Source organism: Chrysemys picta, chromosome 6 (genome assembly GCF_011386835.1).
Source record: "Chrysemys picta bellii isolate R12L10 chromosome 6, ASM1138683v2, whole genome shotgun sequence".
NCBI classification, from domain to species: domain Eukaryota; kingdom Metazoa; phylum Chordata; order Testudines; family Emydidae; genus Chrysemys; species Chrysemys picta.
The window spans coordinates 104,648,700-104,671,067 of NC_088796.1; the positions used below are offsets into that span (position 1 = coordinate 104,648,700).

The 22,368-nt window shown below is 42.0% G+C and overlaps 1 protein-coding gene across 14 annotated transcripts in view; it reads left to right on the forward strand.

The window, feature by feature from the left end:
- The window catches only part of BNC2 (basonuclin zinc finger protein 2), a 445,041-nt gene that overhangs the window by 231,164 nt on the left and 191,509 nt on the right, over window positions 1-22,368 (forward strand). Inside the window, exon 1 of one of the 14 annotated variants that reach the window (XM_024106154.3) lies at window positions 17,781-18,036. The exons of the other annotated variants lie outside the window; for them this stretch is intronic. Coding sequence (XP_023961922.1) covers window positions 17,965-18,036 — 72 coding nt within the window. The 5' untranslated portion in view covers window positions 17,781-17,964. Of the gene's footprint in view, window positions 1-17,780; window positions 18,037-22,368 lie in introns of those variants that run through there. 14 annotated transcript variants of the gene reach the window in all.

Consider the following 22,368-nt stretch of genomic DNA (forward strand, 5'->3'; position numbering starts at 1 on the left):
TGTGCTGTCAACAGGTTGTTGTTGTTATTATGAACCAGGAATATCTTGCTAGGTGTTGTACAAAACACAGGACAAAAAGACTGTCCCTTCCCTAAAGAGTAGAATCAGTTCAAATAAACTACGAGCTGATCTGAAACTCTATCTGAACCCAAATATTTTTGGAGCATGTTTGGTTAGCTGTCTTGTGTGTGCATGAGCCTTTGACATCTCAACCATTTCTGAGCTGGTAGAAGAAGCCAGAGCTTCAATACATTTAGACCGAAGCATTTATGATATTTTCAGCCCTGCCTGAGATGAGAAATTATTAGAAATCTCATAAGAGTCTATTCTTGTAGGCTTTCCAGACTCATTTGTCAGCCAAAGAGTTTCAGAGAAGGTTAGCTTTGGATTCAGATTGCCACTTCTAGAGGTGTATCCAAACTGTTCACCCGGTACTAGTTACAGTCAGAGGTTAAAACCTTAGTATTTTAACAGTGCCCATCCTGCACTACTTGCCCAACATGGTATCAGCTTTGTATGAGAGGGAACTTAGCCCTGGTCTACAGTACGGGGTTAGGTCGAATTTAGCCACGTTTGGTCAATTTTATAATGAATGCATCTACACAGTTCCGTCGACCTAAAGGGCTCTGTACTCCTCCCCGGCGAGGGGAGTAGCTCTAAAATCGACCTTGCTTGTTCGAATTTGGGGTAGTGCAGATGCAATTCGACAGTATTGGCCTCCGGGAGCTATCCCAGAGCAGGGCCGGCTTTAGCAAGAGCGGGGCCCGATTCCTGGGGGTGGGGCTTGCTGCAAGCCCCGCCCCCAGGAATCGAGCCGCACTCCGGCCGTGTTCACCGGGCTTGGGTCCAGCCCAGAGCCCCTTGGCAGCCAGACCCGAAGCCGCGCCGCGGGGGCCGGGCCGGGGGGCCGGACCTGAAGCCGCGCCGCGGGGGCCGGGCCGGGCTGGGCCGGGCCGCCGAAGCCACGCCGCGGGGGCCGCACCCGAAGCCACGCCGCGGGGTCCAGGCCGGGCCGGGGGGCCGGAGCCAAAGCCGCGCCGTGGGGGCCTGAGCCGAAGCCACGCCGCAGGTTGGGCCGGAGCTGCGCCGCGGGCCGGCGCACTCGGCCGGAACCGGGGCCGGACTAGGTTGTGCCTCCCCGGAGCCCTTCTTGCGCCCCCCACCACCCCTGGTTATCTGGTGCTGCCTGCCCGCCCCTGCTTCTTTTCAGACTTCCTGTGAACCTCTGATTCGCAGGAAGCAGGGGAGGGGGAGGAGCAGGGGGTGGAGCATTCAGGGGAGGGGAGGAGGGGGAAGTGAGCTGGGGGCAGGGTGGAGAGCTGCAGTGCGGGGCCCTCTTAGCGCGGGGCCCAATTCAGCCGAATCGGCTGAATCGGCCTAAAGCCGGCCCTGTCCCAGAGTGTCCAATGTGACCGCTCTGGACAGCACTTTCAACTCCGATGCACTAGCCAGGTACACAGGAAAAGCCCTGGGAAATTTTGAATTTCATTTCCTGTTTGGTCAGCGTGGCGAGCTCAGCAGCACAGGTGACCATGCAGTCCCCCCAGAATTGCAAACGAGCTCCAGCATGGACTGAACGGGAGACACTGGATCTGATTGCTGTATAGGGAGAAGAATCTGTGCAGGCAGAACTCCGATCAAAAAGAAGAAATGCTAATATATATATGCCAAAATCACACAGGGCATGATGGACAGAGGCTACAACAGGGACACACAGCAGTGCCGTGTGAAAGTTAAGGAGCTCAGGCAAGCCTACCAAAAGACAAAGGAGGCAAACAGTCGCTCTGGGTCAGAGCCCCATACATGCCACTTCTATGATCGGCTGCATGGCATTCTAGGGAGGGATCCTACCACTGTCTGTGGACACCTGCAAGGGGGGAGTCTCACGCAACACGGAGGAGGATTTTGTGGATGAGGAAGAGGAGGAGGAGGAGAATGCGCAGCAGGCAAGCGGAGAATCCGTTCTCCCCGGCAGCCAGGACCTTTTCATCACCCTGGAGTTCAATACCCACCCAAGGCGGGATCCCCGACCCTGAAGGTGGAGAAGGCCCCTCTGGTGAGTACACATTTGTAACTACAGTACAGGGTTTAAAAGCAATAGTGTTTAATGTTTGATTTGCCCTGAAGACTTGGGATGCATTCGTGGCCAGTACAGCTACTGGAAAATTCTGTTAACATGTCTGGGGATGGAGCGGGAATCCTCCAGGGACATCTCCATGAAGCTCTCCTGGAGGTACTCTCAAAGCCTTTGCAGAAGGTTTCTGGGGAGGGCTGCCTTATTTCGTCCTCCATGGCAGAACACTTTACCACGCCAAGCCAGTAGCAAGTAGTCTGGAATCATTGCAGCACAAAGCATGGCAGCGAATGGTCCTGGATTTTGGTCGCATTCAAGCAACATTCGGTCTTTATCTTTCTATTAGCCTCAGGAGAGTGATATCATTCAGGGGAATTTTTGAAAGGGAGCAGTAAAAGGACCTCGGGCATGCTGGGCTGTTTAGGCTTGGCTAAAAGGGGTTATCCCTGAGAATAGCCATGTGTCAGGGTGAGGGGTGAAGGGATCATCCCAGAGAATAGTCATGCGGTGGGGTGGGGAGAGATTTTTGCTGCACATCCACCCAAAAACCACAGCCCCTCCTTTTAAATGGCAAACCCAACTGGCATTGCTTGCTATGGGAAAGGAGGGTGCTGCAGTTTGAAACCATTCCCACATGTTATGAAGGCGTTAGACGCCAACCCCATGTATCCTTTGGCTTACCATGGCTGCCTGGAAACTGAATTCTGTTGCCCAGCCATGTGTGATGTGTCACCGTACCGGCAGGCGCTTAATATAAAAGGCAAAATGTGACCTTGTATCTAAAGCACATGTGCTGTCTGCTGTGAATTGCTTGATTCACTGTGAAAGAGTCTCCCTTTTGTTCTCAGAAATGTATCATCTTAAATTTTACTCTCCCTTTTTATCTCCCCACAGGTGCAAATGTTTCTATGCTCCCCCTATCATCTCCGTCCCTGAGGTTATCACAGATTAGAAGGCGAAAAAAACGCACTCACGATGACATGTTTTCTGAGCTCATGCAGTCTTCCTGCACTGATAGGGCACAGCTGAATGCATGGAGGCATTCAGTGGCAGAAGCCAGGAAATCATTAAGTGAGCACGATGAGAAGAGGCAGGATCCAATGCTGGGGCTAATGGGAGAGCAAACGATATGCTCAGGCATCTGGTGGAGCTGCAGGAAAGCCAGCAAGAGCACAGACCGCCACTGCATCCACTGTATAACCGCCTGCCCTCCTCCCCAATTCCATATCCTCCTCACCCAGATGCCCAAGAACGTGGGGAGAGGCTCCGGGCACCCAGCCATGCCACGCCACGCCACTCCACTCCACTCCATAGGATGGCCAAGCAACAGAAGGCTGTCATTCAAACAGTTTTGATTTGTAGTGTGGTGTGGCTACAATAAGCAATGTGGCCTTGTCCTTCTCTCCTCCCCCACTCCACCCGGGCTACCTTGTCAGTTAACTCACTTTTTTTTTTAATTAATAAAGAAAGAATGCATGGTTTCAAAACAATAGTGACTTTATTTCCTTTGCCAGCTGTGATTGAAGGGGGGAGGGAGGTTGGCTTACAGGGAATTAAAATCCATAAAGGGGAGGGATTTGCATCAAGGAGAAACACACACAGCTCTCACACAGTAGCCTGGCCAGTCATGAAACTGGTTTTCAAATCCTCTGTGATGTGCAGCGCACCTAGCTGTGCTCTTCTAATCGCCCTGGTGCCTGGCTGCTCAAAATCGGCCACCAGGTGATTTGCCTCAACCACTCACCCCGCCATAAATGTCTCCCCCTTACTCTCTCAGATATTATGGAGCACACAGCAAGCAGCAATAACAATGGGAATATTGGTTGTGCTGAGATCTAACCTAGTCAGCAAACAGCGCCAGCTAGCTTTTAAACGTCCAAAGGCACATTCTACCACCATTCGGCAGTTGCTCTGCCTATAGTTGAACTGCTCCTTACTACTGTCCAGGCTGCCTGTGTATGGCTTTATGAGCCATGGGAGCAAGAGGTAGGCTTGGTCTCCAAGGATAACTATTGGCATTTCAACATCCCCCACAGTAATTTTCTGGTCTGGGAAGTAAGTCCCTTCTTGCAGCTGTTCAGACAGCCTGGAGTTCCTAAAGATGCAAGCGTCATGCACCTTTCCCGGCCATCCCACGTTGATGTTGGTGAAACGTCCCTTGTGATCCACCAGTACTTGCAGCACCATTGAGAAGTACCCCTCATGGTTTACATACTGGTTGGCAACGTGGTCCGGTGCCAAGATAGGGATATGCGTTCTGTCTATCGCACTACCACAGTTAGGGAACCCCATTGCAGAAAAGCCATCCACTATGACCTGCACATTTCCCAGAGTCACTACCCTTGATAGCAGAACGTCAGTGATTGCATTGGCTACTTGAATCACAGCAGTCCCCACAGTAGATTTGCCCACTCCAAATTGATTCCCAACTGACTGGTAACAGTCAAGCGTTGCAAGCTTCCACAGGGCTATCACCACTTGATTCTCAGCTGTCAGAGCAGCTCTCATCTTGGTATTCCTGCGCTTCAGGGCCAGGGAAAGCAACTAACAGAGTTCCAGGAAAGTGGCCTTATGCATGTGAAAGTTTCGCAGCCACTGGGAATCATCCCATACCTGCAACACTATGCGGTCCCACCAGTCTGTGCTTGTTTGCCGGGCCCAGATTGGCATTCCACTGTATCAACCAGCCCCACTGCCACCGTGATGTCCGAATTGCCACTTCCTGTGCTTTCAGGAACCTCTGTGTCCTTGTCCTTCTCACAATCGCCCTTGTGCTGCCGTCTCTTAGCCAGGTTCTGCACATACTGCAGTATAATGCTCGAGGTGCTTACAATGCTCACAATAGCAGCGGTGAGCTGAGCGGGCTCCATGCTTGCCGTGCTATGGCATCTGCATGGGTAACCCAGGAAAAAAGATGCGAAATGATTGTCTGCTGTTGCTTTCACGGAGGGAGGGAGGAAGGGGAGACTGATGGCATGTACCCAAAACCACCCGCAACAATGTTTTTGCCCTATGGGCAGCCGAGACTGCGGGAACTGTGGGGTAACTGCCCACAGTGCACCACTGTGTGAGTTGATGCTAGCCACAGTACTGAGGATGCACTCCGCCGACTTAATGCGCTTTGTGGGGACATACACAATCGACTGTATAAAATCAATTTCTAAAGATCGACTCCTATAAAATCGACCTAATTTTGTAGTGTAGACATACCCTTAGTTTAGTGATTAGAGAAAGGGCCATTAGAGTTACAAATCCTGGGTTATGTTCTTAGCTTTTCTGTGTCATTGAATTTTGACTTGCCCAAGGCCATGCAACTTAACTTCCTGGAAGTTTTGCCCTTGACTTCAGTGGGGCCAGGATTCCACCCCCTGTGCCTTAATTTCTACATCTGTAAATTGGAAATGACTGTCTCTAGTTTAAGGTCTTTGCAAACCTTTAATGAAAGGTGCTCTAGAATTGAAACATTTGTTGTTATAGTTATTTACATTAGTTTTCCCATTCACTGAAAATGTTTCTAAGGTCTCCTTGTAATACCACCCCAAAGAATAATTTCTTTGTCTTCAAATTGTCAGGATTGGGGAGGAGGAGGGTTCTTTCAGTTTTAATCTCCATTGCATCATTTTCACACTAAGAAGTTCTTTGGATATTTACACAAAGCTTCCTTTATGTTATTGGGATGGTACACTCTTCATGGCCCTAAAAACAAGAGGCCTGGAGATCTAGGATGAAATTAAATACTTGGTAAGGCATTACATGCAGAATCAATGGAAAAAAATGTTTTCCAGTTTACCAGGAACTCATCTATGGTACAGTTACAGCCATATCAGAGATCTCTTTAACAGTGTGGTTCCATTTTGTACTGTTGATGATACTGCGACCACATTCCTGAATCATGCCAAAGCCTTGGCATATGGGCCTGTGAACACTACAAAAACAAGTGAGCCTGAGGTGTTCTATTACAACACATCCTTTGCCTTGGTTACCTTGTGGTTAAAATTTGTAGCTTGGGTGGGACCTGCTTCTTTTGATGCGCAGCTATTATGGAGATAGTCAACTTGTGTCTTGCCTTCACTGCTAAAAAATGATGTTTTTTTCCCCTCTTGGGGTGACTACAGTATGTGAGCTATCCTGAAGTAAAAACAAAGTGAAGACAAGGCACTTTTGTTTAACTGTGAGGTACCCTCACTGAGGGAAGCCCTATCCCCCTGCTTGGAATTGACCTAACCTAGTTTACCTCACGGTAAAATTTAGAAACAAAAACAACCTACTTGTTCCAATTACATTCTGGACTTCTCTTATCAGCAGACTGAAGTAAAACATCAATATAGTGGCATTAGGAGCAGGACCTAGTACATCCTGCAGCTGCAGAGCTGGGAAACAGACAAAGTGCTTGCTCCTGGAAAACTGTTCCTATTGATTTGGTGATGCATGTGAGAAGAACAGGAATACTTTGTTGACTAAGCAAAGGTGGTCTGAATTTGGGTTCTTAGGAGTTTTTTTGTTTGTTTTTTTTAAAGTCCAGCATAGCTTTCTAAGCTTTGCAAAAAGGTTCGAATGATTTGGACAACATGACAAGACTATCCCAGTCTGGTACGCTGGATTACACTGGAACTACCTTTCTGATTACTTTTATGGGTAAAAGGTAGAATTGCTATCTGAAATTACACTGGTTGGCAAGTGGAACTACTCTTTTCAATTTCTTGACAAATATTGTCCTTTCTGAAGCTACATCTCTTGTCCAAATATGAATATCACATGCTCTTTTTCCATTACAGTTCTGTGATCTGGGTTGAAGAGTATATATTTAGACACTAGCTTAGCATTGAAAATTATTTTGATTTAAGCACTTGTATAGCGATTTTTAACATCAGTAATTCTGCAAACATTAAGACTATGCCAATTAATCCTCTCAGCCACTCTGAGTAATAGGTAAGTAAATATCGCCATTTTTAGAGAGGGCGAAAATTGAGGCAGAAAGCATTCTTGGCTTGCCAGAAGCCACAGAAGTTGAAATTAGAAGGTAGGAGTTTCTGGCTCTTAGCCCTGGTTTCAGGCCACTTGATCCCATCTCTCTCCAAAGGCTGAAAAATGCACTCGCCAGCAGCGAGTAGGAAACTTTATCTAGGGAGTGGATCAGAGATGATAGAAATAGTCAAACTGACAATTATCTGGTGCATTTCACTACTGAGTTCTGAGAAGCACTGAAATTCACCAGATGTTTGGAAGTTTACCTTAAGTTTGAGCAGTGGAGTAAAGAGGGAGGGGCAGATCTTCAGCTGATAAAACTGTCACAATTCCACTGAAGAAGAGTTCTGTGTAAGCTCGACAGCTTGTCTCTCTCACCAACAGAAGTTTGGCCAATAAAAGATATTACCTCACCCACCTTGTCTCTCTAATATTGTGGGGCCAAAATGGCTACAACAGCACTGCATGCAACGTAGCTCCACTGAAGTCAGTAGAGCTATGGCAATTGACATTAGCTGAGGATCTGCCTCAAAAGACCTGTTTCTTGCTCCTACCAGGGTGAGGGAGTGCTACAGATTTATCAAACGTGTAGGAATCTGGACGTTAAGGCAGGGTGCAGAGACTGCACTCTGGTAGAAAATACTGGGTATGATTCCTACTGGTATCAAGCAACATGGGAGTTGGCATGCTTGTCCTGATGAAAATGTCCTATGGAGCTTAATTGCAGTTAAACTAATAGGGCTCTTGAAAAATTACTCTGAAAACATACAGAATTTAACAGAGAATGCGATATTTTCTAGAGAATCCAGAATGTTTTTGAACCATACTCTAGAATTCTGGCACAGGGACATAATTATAAATTCAGTAAGATTGCTTTAAAATTCTGTTTAAAAAGTTGTCATTTTCTATGAAATCACTCAGGCAGACTTCTCATCTGAGCACTTCCCTTGGGACCTGTAATGAGGGTACTGTCTTTCTATCATCTTTTAATCTCTGGTACTAGACACAGTCCCCTGGCTAGTAGGCATCTGGTAAATGTTTTCAAGCTTTGCTCTTCTCTCTTAAATCTTTCAATAAAAAATAGCGGAAGGAGGGGAACCCACTATTGTTGCAGTAGTTTCTTTTGTGTTCTCTTCAGAAGCAGCCTTTTTTCCCTGTTGGAGTGTATTTTATACGTAACTGAGAGTTAACTCTTGGCCCCCGTTGAAGGCAATGGCAAAACTCTCATTGATTTCAAAGGGGCCAGGATTTCATGCTGAATCTTTTAAGTCCTGTTAGTAAAATTATCTTTCTTGCCTTGACCTATTAGGACATCTAATTAAGTTTTTATTAAGTTTGTAAGGTTAAAATCTAGAGGAAAGCAATATAACATTCAATCAGATTCTTGATACATAAGCCTAAGTGATTTTTGCACCTTATAGCGATTCTAGTAAAATATAGACATAAAGGATATGTTTACAGTGTAACATAAGGCCAGAGATGATAGAACTCAGGTTAGCAGGCCCTTGTTTTGTTAACCTAGGCTTGAGCATTTACACTCATTTGTAACCCCGGGTTAGGAATTGTTCCAACCTGGGGCTTCAGTGTCTGCACTGCAGTATGCAGGCCTGAGTCCAGCCACCCATATTCCAGATGTCCTAGCGCCGTCCCAAAATATGGCTGTTCTAGCCCTTTGTTCATGGTGCTGTGTAGGAAAACTTGGACAGAGGACAAAGAAAGTTGGCCCGCGGTATTGTAGTATATTTTTGGCAGATTTCAAGAGCACAAGTCCAGTGGGGACTGCGTCTATACTTCAAAGCAAGAGGGCTTGAACCTTGAGTCCCAGCTTGGACCCTCTACCCCATGCGGTCGTGATATCCTGGGTCTGAGCTCTGGGTTAGCACGAAATGGGTGTAGATAGAAGGGGGGTTAGGCTTGAGCCTGAGTTTGAACCCTGGGTTTACATTTCAGTGTTCACATACCCAAAGATACCGTGGTTATTAAAACAGAAAAACACTCAATATTACTCAAAGGTTTTATAAAATATTAAACTACTTAGAGGATGAATCTTTGTGGCATGTTGGTTAATTAATTTTACATGACAGAGATCAAAGCAAAGGGACTTAAGCATTATAAAGAAAACAGACAAAAGACATTAATAACTTACACAAACAATGATGTTCAAGCCGTGAATTACTGTTGTCACCCTATGTTTGGAATAACTTATAGATGTGGGCAATTTATTGTACTACTTTTCTAAGAGGCCAATTATCTTGTTACCAGTACAACATGGGATGAAATTAATCCCTTTTTAACTACAGTGAGAATATTCAAATTACTTGGGTTTCATGAGCTAAGTATATTAGCAGACAAATCACAGGAATAGTGCAGCCAGTGAGAGGCAAGAGAAGGCCTGCCCCAGAGAGCGCAAGTCAGTGTGTTCATTATGAAACATTGGTTGCTGCTAAAATATGGTTTCCATATGGAATATCCTTTATTTAATTTATGTAAACCACATTGGTAATAGTTTTTTATCAAGTGGTACTAAATACAAGCTAAATCCAGCATAACTGTTTATATAGATTTCATGTAAGTAAATTGTGGGTATTACTGGGCTAGTGAAACATTTCGAGAAAATATTTCTATTGCTGTCACCAATATACAGCTTATATCAGGCTGAGATGTTGGTGGAGCTCATAGAGGTATGAGAAGAAATTAAATTGCAATAAATCACCAGGATTGGATGGCACTCACCTGAGAGTTTTGAATGAATTACAATCCAACAGTGTTGAACTACTAACCAGAATACCAATGTTAAAGATCTCAATAAAAATCAGCCAGTTTTCCAGGAGGATGGCCAAACATCTTACCCTTACATTTAAAGGTGAATCCTAAAGATAATGACTGGGGAATATTATTTTTGGTATCAGGAGAACTCACTAAGAAATGGTTTAAAGTAGAATGTTAAAGCTTCTAAAAGGAGTGTAATGTGATAGGGACAAACTAGTGTGGCTTTTTATAACCTGTTAGAATTTATTGAAAGAGTGAACAAAATGATGGACTAAGGAGAACTGTTATATATGCTTTATTTTGGATTCCACAAGGCTTTTGACAAAATCCTTCCTAAGGGGCTATTAAAGAAACTTGGTAACCCTGGAGCTACAGGGGAAGTCCTGTCATAGATTAAAACCTGGTTAAGAAATAAGCATGGGATAAATGACCAATTCTCAGGTTTGGCTATCTATGATAGGACTTGTAGTGTTTAGTATATTCATTAACGAGCTCGAAAAGGGAATGAATAGCAGTGTAATCAAATTTGCTAACTAAGCACAAAAAGATTATGAAGGATTGAATTTCAGAAGGGCCTAATAATACTATTTATACAATTCCTTAAGCAGCAAGGACAAGCATGAACAAAAAGCCCTGGATTTCTAATCCTGGCTCTGTTACTGCTGTGTGGGCAAGTCATTTAACTTTTGTGTCTGTTTTCCTAACTGTAATGTTTGGATTATAATGCTTACTAGAACCAGTTGGGATTTTCCTTTAGAATGATTTTTCAACAGAAAATGCATTTTCTGGAAATTTTTGATTTTTTTGTAAAAAGTTTTGATTTTCTTATAGGAAAAATCAAAGTGAAAGGACAGTTCATCCTGAACTAGAGTATATCATTTTTGAACTGACCTGAAATGTTTCCTTTTGTATCTTTTTTTTTTAACCATTACATTGCATTTACTTATGGCACATTACTTTATGGAAGTTGTAGTTCCAGTAGGGTGACCAGACAGCAAATGTGAAAAATTGGGACGGGGGTGGAGGGTAATAGGAGCCTATATAAGAAAAAGACCCAAAAATCGGGAGATCTGGTCACCCTAAGTTCCAGCCCCCATTCTCTCCTATGGTCTGGGCTCCATATCTCTTAATTAATTTCTTATGGGTGGGGCATCATAATAGTCACATCATTCTGGGACCATTATGGAAAATGTAGTCCAGACAGGGAGCCTGGCCCACAGGAGAGAATGGGGCTGGAATGACTAGTCCCACAAAGCAAGAGGGAAAAGCAGTTTAATGTTGCAATGTGGTCCCACAAATCAAAATGAAACATTTGCATTTCAGGAATGTTGAAATGTTTCATTTTGATCAAAAATGTCAACACAAAAGATAATGACATTTCCTATTTGAAATTGTGTGGAATTTCCATTCCATAGAAAATTTTGATGTTGCAACTTTTGAACCCATTTCAGAAAGAAATCAAAGGTTGAATTTGTTTGAATTTCACAGTATGGAAATTCCAAATTTTGCTCAGCTCTAATCCATTATGTAACCTACTTCCTGGGGCTTTGTTTATTAGTTCAAAGAGTTTTGTTGGCCACTCTCAGTGGCAGAATACTAGGTTAGGCTGGCCATTGGTCTGTTTAAAGTATGCTCACTCTCATGTTCTTACAAGCTAAGCAAGGTTGGGAGATGTCAGTATTTGTGTGAAACCTTCAAGGAAATCCCTAGGTACAGTGAAAAGTGGTGTATCAATGGTTACCAGTCAAACCTCTACATCAATACAGAAGGCCCAAGATGTTACTACGAGGTATAGTGTGTTGTTGGAGTTATATTTTGGATAAGATCAGAATATCTGATTTTAGATTTTAACTGATAAAACACCTGGGTACAAAAAAAGAGAAAGAAAAGAAATCTGGGTTTATCCAATAAACACCAGAAAAACACCAGAAAGGGTTACCTGTATTCAAGGGCTTCTCTACACTAAGGTAATGTGGACTAAGGGGAGGTGATTTCCAAAGCACACTAACATGCTGCACATTAATTGGTCCGAGTAGACCCTACTGATAGAGAAATCCCTGAAAACCCTTATTTTTGGACAGCTATATAAAACTTAAAAATTGCTAAAAATACATCCTGAAAAATGAAATCAATAAAGCACCAAAACCAGAAGCCCAAAATAAGATGCATTTCTCGTGACCATTTGTTTTTAAATAAATCTTAAAAGTTACTTCTATTAAGAGGATTACTGTAATTAAAACAAAACGGGGCATCGTTTGGTAAGGACAAAGTTTGTTAGCTGCTCCTAGACTTATTTCACTCTGCCTCCCTATAGTTTCCTGTAATTTCAGTTATATATGCTGCTGTTCTTCACTCTCCCTCTTAAGATTTTGTGTAGTGTTGAAATACCTGCTACATTCTACTTCAGAAGTGACTGGAATTCAATGGGGTATGTATGGCAGTGTCTGGTCATAGGGATTAATGAGACTAAGCTTAATAAAATGTCACAACTGTGTAGTTTGGCTCATGTACAGTAGGATGTAGTATCTCCTGCTGCTTCTGGAAGACTAGATGGAGTACACTTGGCTGTCCCCAGGAGATTTCTGACCACATAAAACATGAACTGTTAACAGCAGAGGAAGGATGCACAGAGTAGGGAATATCAACTTTGGTGAGATGAGCCCCATGGATATAGCATATAAGACAGTGTACACTTGCTTTCCGTAAACTTCCAGCCCTGGAGTCTCTGCAAAACAGGGAAGAGGCAAAGAGCAGAGAATTTTATTTTTTTTGATGAGCTATTCCAGCTCACATCGACATGTTGCCTTCTGCTTCTGATGTTTCAAGAGCCACCAGTTAAGTAGGAAGATTTCTGAGCTGAGAGAGCTGCTGTGCTCGGTGTGTATCTGTAGGGGGTAAAGTTGTGTATGTGTGTGTGTGTTGGGGAGTGGGGTGGTGTTTTCTGAGTCTGTGAGTGTCACTTTAAAAATATCAATGTGCTAAGGCTTGTGTGGAAACTAGCTACTTGTAGGACTACCTCTTATTCTGGGCACCAGCTGCCACTCGTGGCAGGTGATGGATGAAACAACTCCTTCCTGCATGTACGTTTAGGGCTAATTTGCATGCGCAGATAAAATCACAAAAGTCCCATTAAAGTATGTAGAACTTGTACACATCTATTTGAGAACAAAATCTGTCCAACTGGGATTCTTTTACATGAAAGATGTGATCTAAAAATAAAATAATATTATGCAAATGTGAAGCTAATTTTGTGTTAGCATCATGGTTCCATTGTGACAGCTACTTTATATGGTCCCATAAGAGTTAATGAAAAGCTCCCCTTTTTTCCTTCCTCAGCTGGTCCTGCTGTCTGGGATGGGAGATATCCCTGTTCCCAAAGGAACTTCAGTTGCACCTAAATAATTATCTGGGAAGTTGGGATGGGATGGTGTTCTCAACCATGTTAGGCTCAGAAGAGCTGTTGTTACATCCGTAGGCGCGGGAGCTAGGGGTGCAGGGTGTGCGGCAGCATGCCCAGGTTTCACGCGGTGCTCTGCTCCTGGCCCTGCATGATGGGGTCCCGGCTGCAGGCCCCATGCCTGGCCTCTGTTCCCAGCCACACACATGGGCTTCCAGGCCCGCAGTTGGGGCTCCACTTCTGGTCCCCCACGCGGGATCCTGGCTGCTGGCCCTGCTCCCGGGGCTCTGATCCCAGCCCTGCATGCGGGCTCCTGGCCCTGTGCCCGGGGTCCAGGCTGCTGGCCCAGGGTCCCCGCTCCCAGCTGTGGCCCCAGCCTTGGCTCCCTTACGCTTGTCCGGGTCTGCCCCCCGCCGCCCCTGGAGACATGGCCCTGCTCCTGGCCCTAGCTCTGGGGGTCGGGTGGGGAACGCAGACAGGAGTAAGGGGCCTGGCTTTCAGCACCCCCCTATTAAAAGTGTTCCAGCGCCACTGATTACATCTGCCCCTGATAGCAACAGTAAATGTTATTGTCATGCTAAGGTCCATGAAAAAATGTGCTGTTTCACTTATGACTATCTCTCCATCTGCAATATTCCATTATACTTTCCCATACTTCCCATAGGAAATAAATTGATTATCTATTAGCAAATATTTAGTTAATTACCAAAGGAAGCTGGCAAGTTTGTGTGGCCACTACTGAAAATGATCAATTAGGTTGGCCAACCTATTCAGTCCAAACAGTTCATTCAATTAATTTAGGCCTTTTGTGCTCACAAATAATCCATAAACAGATTGTGATTTTAAAAATGTATTCTAGTTTTAATATTCAGAAGGATTCCATATTTGGAATTCACTGTGTGAACTTTGTGATTGGTTGCCTAATTCAAATGGCATTGTTTCTGTTCCCTGATTGGATGGCCCAAGTTATAAACCATAGCTTCCAAAAATGTGAAACAAATTTAATTTCCAGGTTATACTAATCTCAGCAATTCATCTCTGCTATATTGATATCTGGGAATATTTGTCAGTGATTGTGAACAGTGAATAATAAGAGTATATGAACAGCTCAAACTGACACCTAATTTCTAATTCAATGACCTTTCATGAGCAGGTTTTTGCTCTATTCAACTAACTCTAATGATAAATATTAGAGTGTAATTACAGAACCAATTGTATAGTAATTGCTGTACTGGATATTGGTTGCTGTGAAGTGGTGCCCATTTAAAAAAATCACAAATAGGAGTGTTATTGATATGATTATTCAAGTACTGCTGAGTAAATCACTCTCAAAGTGGAATTTGGAATCATCTATGTACTTATAAATTAGGTGACAAAGGACAGAGTGTAAAAGACATGCCTTTCATGTTAGTCCTGAACAGCTATTGTTTGCCCTCTACCTAACTCTTTCTAATGACCCAAAATTGACTGATTTGAAGAAAAAAAATACAGTTGCAACGTTGGTAAGGTAGAAACAGACAATGTCATTTCATATTATTTTTCATTGTGTTATGAACTATGTTTTATTAAACCATTTCTAGATAATATAGTAAATTCTAAAAGAAAATGGCCATCTGTCCTATAGTTAATAAAAGTACATAGGGCTCTAGTTCATAATTTTCTTTTAGTATGTTTTTAGCAAAAATCACATTAAAGACTGCAATGCCCATGGTGCACTCTTCCTGCTGGGTACTGTATACTATCTCAGCAAGACTGTCTATCCATTTTTATAATTATATTATTTTATTGCATGTTACTCACAAAAAGAACGGTTTACATATGTAGATATTTTGGGATGAATACTGAGGTGCGCCAGAACAGGGAGGGAAAGGATAAAGATGGATGTTTGCAATCCTTATTCACTCCCCACAACCTGCCGATCTTGGGAAGAGCTGAGATCCGGTTCGGCCTGTGGTGTGATATAGACAATTGGGCTTGGGCTAGAACCTGAAATAATTTTCATACAAAATATGTGGCACATACAGAATACAAGATGGTCTGGCACCACATCAGAGTTGTATTGGCACTTTTTTGGGGGATGTGCTGAATCACTCAGTTGTGGCTTTACTACTTGTGAATAATGTGCAAAAAGTGAAGGTGCACACCTTGATAGGACTACACATTATCACGGTGTGCATCTTTGCATAGATATATATGCGTACCATGATGGGATGCAGTGTTATCAAGATTTTGGCTTTAGTTTGGTTGTGTAATAATTAATACACACGCACACATGAGGTGGAGAATCATGTAATAAAAATGTCATGGCTTATATCTCATGTCTCTTCAGGGCTAGAATCAGGAGCTTATTCTTTTGCAGAGGGGGAACTTTCCAATGGGACATACAGTACTTGCCTATAGTCCTGGATGGGTCTGAAACCTGAATCTTGTGGCATTTTTACATATAGAAAAGCTATTTTAGATCACTTCTGGAAGTGTTTTGCATTTATTAGTTTTATTTTTCACTTCTGAGTCCTGCACATTTCATGGTAACTAAGGCACCTGGCTTTGCAGGCTGAGGAATTCAAGAAATTGTCCCAATGTAATGTTTTAAATCTCTCCCAATCTTTCCTAAAATAGTTTTTCTGTAACATGTGGCATATACAGAATGCAGCATTCTGTGGAGCAGTATACGTTTTTTATTAGCACTCGTTTCGGATGTCTGAAGCCGCTTATGGATAGTGTGACCCACTCAAATTGAGGCTGCTAGAACCTTTAAACCTCACCACAACATGTATATGCTAAACATTAAACAAATACAGACGCATACACTCTCAGCCTGTGCATTCACATACGCGCATGTGTGTGTATCTTTTACATGTTTGTGTGTATATGTATATATATCTTTATGTACATTGTAAGTTGCGTTGCAAAGGTTGGTACAAACATAAAAGACCTGTAGATACATACACTGTCTCTTTACGTTTCCTGACATGGACTCTCGCTTGACAAAGACTTCCTTATCATTTTCTTGAAACCCAGTTTTCTGAATCAGCAGATTCTTCTTTCCCCCTTGAAACTTCCGAAACTCTGAGCCCTGTCAAAACAAGATGGCTGGCATGTTCTAGGGACAGAGCAGAGACAGAGGCAGAGACAAAGAAGCCCCTGAGAAGGCAGACGGACTTATATTGCTTGTGGTTTTTCAGTACAGCTGGTTTCAGATGTGTCGGCCTTGTTCCGCAGTGGTTCTGCTGCCAAAGCAAGACTGTCACAGCTGGTAGTACTTACTGCACTTGCGGGAAAGTATGTGATTCATTAGTTGGAACCGTATGTTTTTCACCAGTTCTGGTCATGTTTTTGTTAGGATGTGGTAAAAGCATAAGCAGGGGGTGAAGGGACAATGGAAATATGTGACTTGTTAAAGATTGGCCCCAACCAGTTATTAGCTAAATTGTACACCATAAAAAGTGCACCATAGCTTATAATACAAATGGCTTAATTCTTCATTCTTCAGTTGAGGTCATTTAGTCATAAGTAGTAAAAATTATCAATATCAAGTCTCCCCCTTCCCTTTCTGTACGTATTATGATCTTTTTAACCAAAAACTCTAATATAGGGAGAAGTCATGCAAGCAAGAGACATTCATTTGGTGAAAAATGGCCAAGACAGGCTAAGAATTTTGAAAGTAGCTAGCTGCTGCTACTGATAAAATATGAGCGAGGCATAATTGCTAATAGGGAACTTCGTTACAGTATTGGGTGTGAAGAGAACAATAAATGGGAGTTCTTTGCTCATGGATAATGAAGCCGACTAAAATTATGTGGATAGAATGAACCACGGTTTAAAAATTATTATATTATTAATATGGTTTTATTGGCTTACCTGAGGGGCATTTTCATGTATTGTTTAGCAGTGGAGGCCTGGGTTGCACTGGATAGCAACTAACAGAGTTAGTTTTAATCTATATTTAGCTATTTTTCAGCTGTCTAGGTCTTAAATATATTAATTTTTTTAAATGAATTCTAGTATACAATTTATTTAAACTAAAAATGACTACTAAATTCTTAAGTTGCTAATACAGCTCCCCCCTAAACATACCACTTATAGAGATGAAATTGTATGATGACTTCAAAAGCTTATGGTTGGGCCAGTTCTTTCAAAAGAAATCCTTCCCACTGCCACTGGACTTTGCCGAGCTGGAACTGGGTCTGTCTCTGGTAATTAGCTCATCTGGCTGCGGCATAAATAAAGGAATGCACTTAGGGGCAGTAGTCTGTAACATGGCTTAACAGAGCATAAAAAGGTGCATCTGTTATATGCTTGAATTCAGTCGGTTAGCTGTCATCCACAAAAAAGTTCTGAAATATGCCAATAATATTTTTTGCAAACAAGAGGCAGGTACTGTATTAAATTAACCAGGCTGTGAATGTGCAAAGTGCTGCTACTTAAAGAGCCTAGCATCACGGCTTACAGTGGTGTTGCAATGAGTCCCTCCAGTGCCTATTAGGATGACCTGAGGCACTGAATACTTCAACACTCTTCTGGCTAGTACTGTTGACCTTTGTCAGCTTGATAAAAAAGCAGAACCTAGAAATGTGCTTGTCATTTTTAGTGAAACACAAGAGGCTGAGAAGCAGAGGGATACCAACAGCCTGATGTTTAAATTAGGATGCCGTACCCGATACAGAATTGCAATCTGCTTTCCATCCCTCCCCATCAGCCCCCTGAATCTCATACCCTTTCCCCGTGACTGTTGCTACTTGATTTGAGGTCTAAAATAATGAGGAATGTCTGCGTGATCAAAGTTACTCCCTGCTTCCTGGTCTCCATAGAAGTCCTGGTGTATGTGGTGGTAGGTGACAAACAGCTTGTTGTAATGTATTTGAAAGTAATACAATCACTTTTGTTATATCCTTTGAACATTTTTTTACTTGCTTGAATAATTTTAATGCAAAAATTTTGAAGCCTTTTTTGCTTTTATGTTAGCAACATAACAATTTTAAAATTCTTTGCAGAATAAAGATTGCTTCAGCAGTGGATGATGCGCTCACATGCGTACTGATGAATTGATAAGTTCTCAGTTTTTCATAGTCATATAATCCTTGTGGGTATGCTGTTTAAGGTCTACCTAGGTCTGCATGCAAACTCAACAAAATAATAGGGTATGGGCAATTATTTTTTCAGTATACACATCTGTGCTAAACAGACCACTATTTCTACAGTGTTATTATTTTATTTATTTGTGTTTCTTTTGAGGACCCAAGCTAGTTCCTTATCCATTAGAAGATGATGTAATGCCAGTGGGAGCTAGCCCCACACAGCTTGAACCAAAAATGATTCCAGTTGAAAGTAGTTGAATGTGTATGACCAGAAGGTGTGATGCATTTTCTCTGCTGTATGTTGAAGTAGTTATGCTGGAAATATCCCACCCAGTTCTGCTGGCCCTTTGGTCCTGACATACAGCCACACCTACATTCCTGATGTCCAGACCCATCTTTGTTTTTGCCAACTATCTGTATGCAGAAATAACTTTGAAATAAATAAACAAGCAAGCATTTAACTTCTTGCTTGGAGAGAGTGGGGCAGGGAGGAAAGAAGTTGCTATCAAAAGAGAAAATAATGCCTCAAAATCTCTTTATCTGAGTGCTATGAAGTTATAATAAGCCAGCTGTGAAATTTAACAACAACAAAAAAGCCACTGAATTCTTTTTATTTCTCTCTCCCCTGCTCCCCCCCCCCAACTCTGAGCTTTTCCCCTCTCTTTCTGGTGTTTATTTCCCCCCCCCCCCCCCGCCCCTTATCTCAAGGGAGTTTCTTGAGAAGCAAGACTGAGAAAGAGCTGAGGTTTATGTTAGAAGAAATTAAGGTTAATGATCATTGGCTCATTTTCATATTCCGTGGGTGTGGATGGAGGAGTAATCAGTGCAGGTGGCCTTGCCAGTTGGGAGTTTCTCTTTGTCATCAAGAAAATAAAGAGAGTACAGTGCAGGGATTGAATTACCACAACTATTTATGGGCTAAACATATTTTGTTTCCCCATTGGCTCTGGTTTAAGGACAAAAAGCTGACATTAATTTTATCCAAAGGAAATCACAGTCATATATATTTTGTTATAATTTAACTGAATGCATAGGGGTTGATGCTTGTTCAAATTTAATTCTAGTGTAATCTTAAAAATAATGCCCTGAAAAACAAAGGGGGGCTTTGATTCACTTTGACAGTTTATGTTTCTGTGCTCAATTACCACATACTTATTGAATGTTAAAGAGCTGCTTATTAAAATGTGCACTCTGCCTGCACCAATTGGCTTCCCAGCTGCCTGCTATTACGTGTAAGGGTGCTCCCTCCTACCTTTTAAAGGATGTACACATTTGAAGAAGTTATGTTTAGCTAGCAAAGGAAGTGGGGGATTTGGATGAGGAAGTACATGCTGGCCTTGAAAGACTATCGAGTATGCATTCTAATTTCAACCACATAAAGACTGTTCTTTAAAGAAATCCACTTTTTTAAAAAATGAAAAAGAATACTGAAATGACAAAATAATCCAGTCAAACAAACCCTAGTTAGAAAATTTATAACTTTCACTTGGAACCGTCTGTTGTAGTTTACATGATTTTCTAATGCTGTTGAAGTAACTCACCATAACTAAGGAATTCTGATTTAAAATATGGAAAAGGCAGAAATAAAACTCAACCAGACTATAAAAGCTATTTAGTAAGAGGGTAAACAACAGTTGCAGTGTTTTTTGAGTGGTATGTACACAGCATAGATTTTGGGTGTGGAGAAGGGATTAGTGCTTAATTGATACGTTTTGTTTTTGAGCATAATATGGGAGGCAGCATAAGCATCTATTCTTGTTCATATTATTTTAACACTAAATTTATTTGGATGGTTGACTGAGGTTATTTATCCAAAGCTAAAATAAATACTTAAATGTATGTAGCATGTGTTTTGGGTTTCAAAAAAAAAGCTAACCCCTCTCTCCTCTCTAGCTTACTGGAAGAGTATATTTCTTTAGTGTTTCAGCAGAATAAATGGTAGCATAAAGAGGTTGGATAACTATTATACAAAATAAATTGTTACAGCTATGGAAGCTTTGACTAGTAGAATCGGGACAGATTTTGGTTCCTCAGTTCTCTGAGGTAAGAGTCAACGTGTAATTGAATATTCATGAGATGTTCATTAATATGAATATTTGGTCCGTTGCTGCACCTTTCCATGGTTTATTAATACACTTATGGACAGACCACTCCCAAACATACAGAGGGCAAGAATACTTTAATGATTGCTGGGAACTTCACGCAACAAAGAAAATGAGGTTTATTTCATTTGCAATGCTGTAGTTAAGATTTAAGCAGTGCATTGTACTTATGGTCGTATAAGTAACACTTGAAAAATAAATCCCGTTTTTCAGAGTTACAAGCTGTGTGTAAAACTTTGCTTCAGGCTGAAACATGACATAAAGAAATATCTGCCTTGAAGCAAATATTCTTTGGCTCAGTCTTTTAACAGATCCTTTTATCTTTTTTTTTTAATTGAGTAAATGGGGGGAAAAATAAAATCAACCTTACCATTTCAAGGGTCTCTTTCTCCACCCCCGCTGATGAAACTCAACACTGGCTTAAATTAAAAACAAAAAATGTTGGCAGATTGTCAGTCCGTAGTATGGTCCACCTACTTCTGGTATTTTTTAAAAAAAGTTACTTGTGCAAAATAATACATTTTTGAAACAAAATTAAATTAAGGATTATTGCTGTTGAACAAGGATATGTCATGGAGCAGCCCATCAGAGAACAAGTATGATCTTGTGGATAAGGCACTGGACTAGGAATAAAAAAACCCATCTGATTTCCATCTGATCTCTACCACTGACTTTCTGTTTGACCGAGGGCGTATCACTTAACCTCATTTTTTAATGTTGGCAAGGAGCTCAAAGACTATGATGATGGTGACATAGAAAAATATATCAGTAATAATAATATCCTGTAAATAATACCCAGCCTAAAAATATAAAACATTCTTTATTTATTTATTAACCAGTTAAGAGCTATTTCGTTTATCAAGGAAATGTTCTGTCTTCTTCCTCCTTCTCCCTCCCCCCCACATACCATAGTTATATGACTTTAAGCATCTCAGAGAAACAGCCACATTCCCTTTCCACATGCTATCTTCTCAACAAATGTAACTCTTCAGCCGCTGAGGTTATGTCATGAGGCATCCAATGAGCTGAGGCATGCTGGTGTGTGCTCTCGTTATGTTTTTAATACACATAATTAAATCCCAAGAATGGTACTGTGCCTAGTCATGCAGTCATTTTTTTCCTGAATAAATATCCAGTAAAACTTTTAATCCTAAAAGCCTACTAATGAAATAAAAAGCCAATTCATGAGATGGAACAGAGGGAACTTGGACCATTAAGAGTTATCCAGCAGGAATGGGGGAAAAAACACATCTTTGTGTGTAAATTGTTAGTCGAGAATTGTGTGAGTTTTTTATTTTTAACCTTTAGCCCTGAAGTCAGAAGAGAAGCTTTGCCATTTGGAGAAAAAATGCTATTCTTTCACAGGCTTCTTAGATATAGTGTTTGAGCACCCAGAACTGTAGAGGACAATACTGTACCTTTTTATTTTGTGATTAAAAGTACCGAGGGACTAGATGGCTCAGGGATTGCTAGTGAGATATTGGGCCTTTCTGCTCTTGTTTGCACTCAGTCTAGGCCATCAGTAGAATGTTGCTAACATCTGATGGTAGCGTGGTAGTCTCAGTCCAGATCCCAGAGTACAAATGTGCATCTCAACTCCCGCTCCCCAAAAAATATACAGACAAAATCCCATTACCACAGCTGGGTTGTTTTGAGCTGTCAAGCCCTAAGCAACTTGGCTGAGGTACTTAAATTGTCTAGCTTGGATGGGAGGTGTCTGGAAGCAGTTTGATCTTGGGGAGATAACTTTTCTCTGGATCTCGCTTACCTGCAACAGGCTGCCAGAGTCTGGGATCGATGGCTGCAGTCCACGCTGCAAGACTTGCTGTTCTCCCAGATTTTTTTCTAGCAGAAATGGTAAATGGATAGTAGGATGTAATGAGGGAATTTATTTTATCAGATTGGGGGTGGGGGGCGCTAGGGATATTTTATTTTGGGGCCCTAATATAATCATGGAAGGTCATGAAGAAATGATCGGACAGG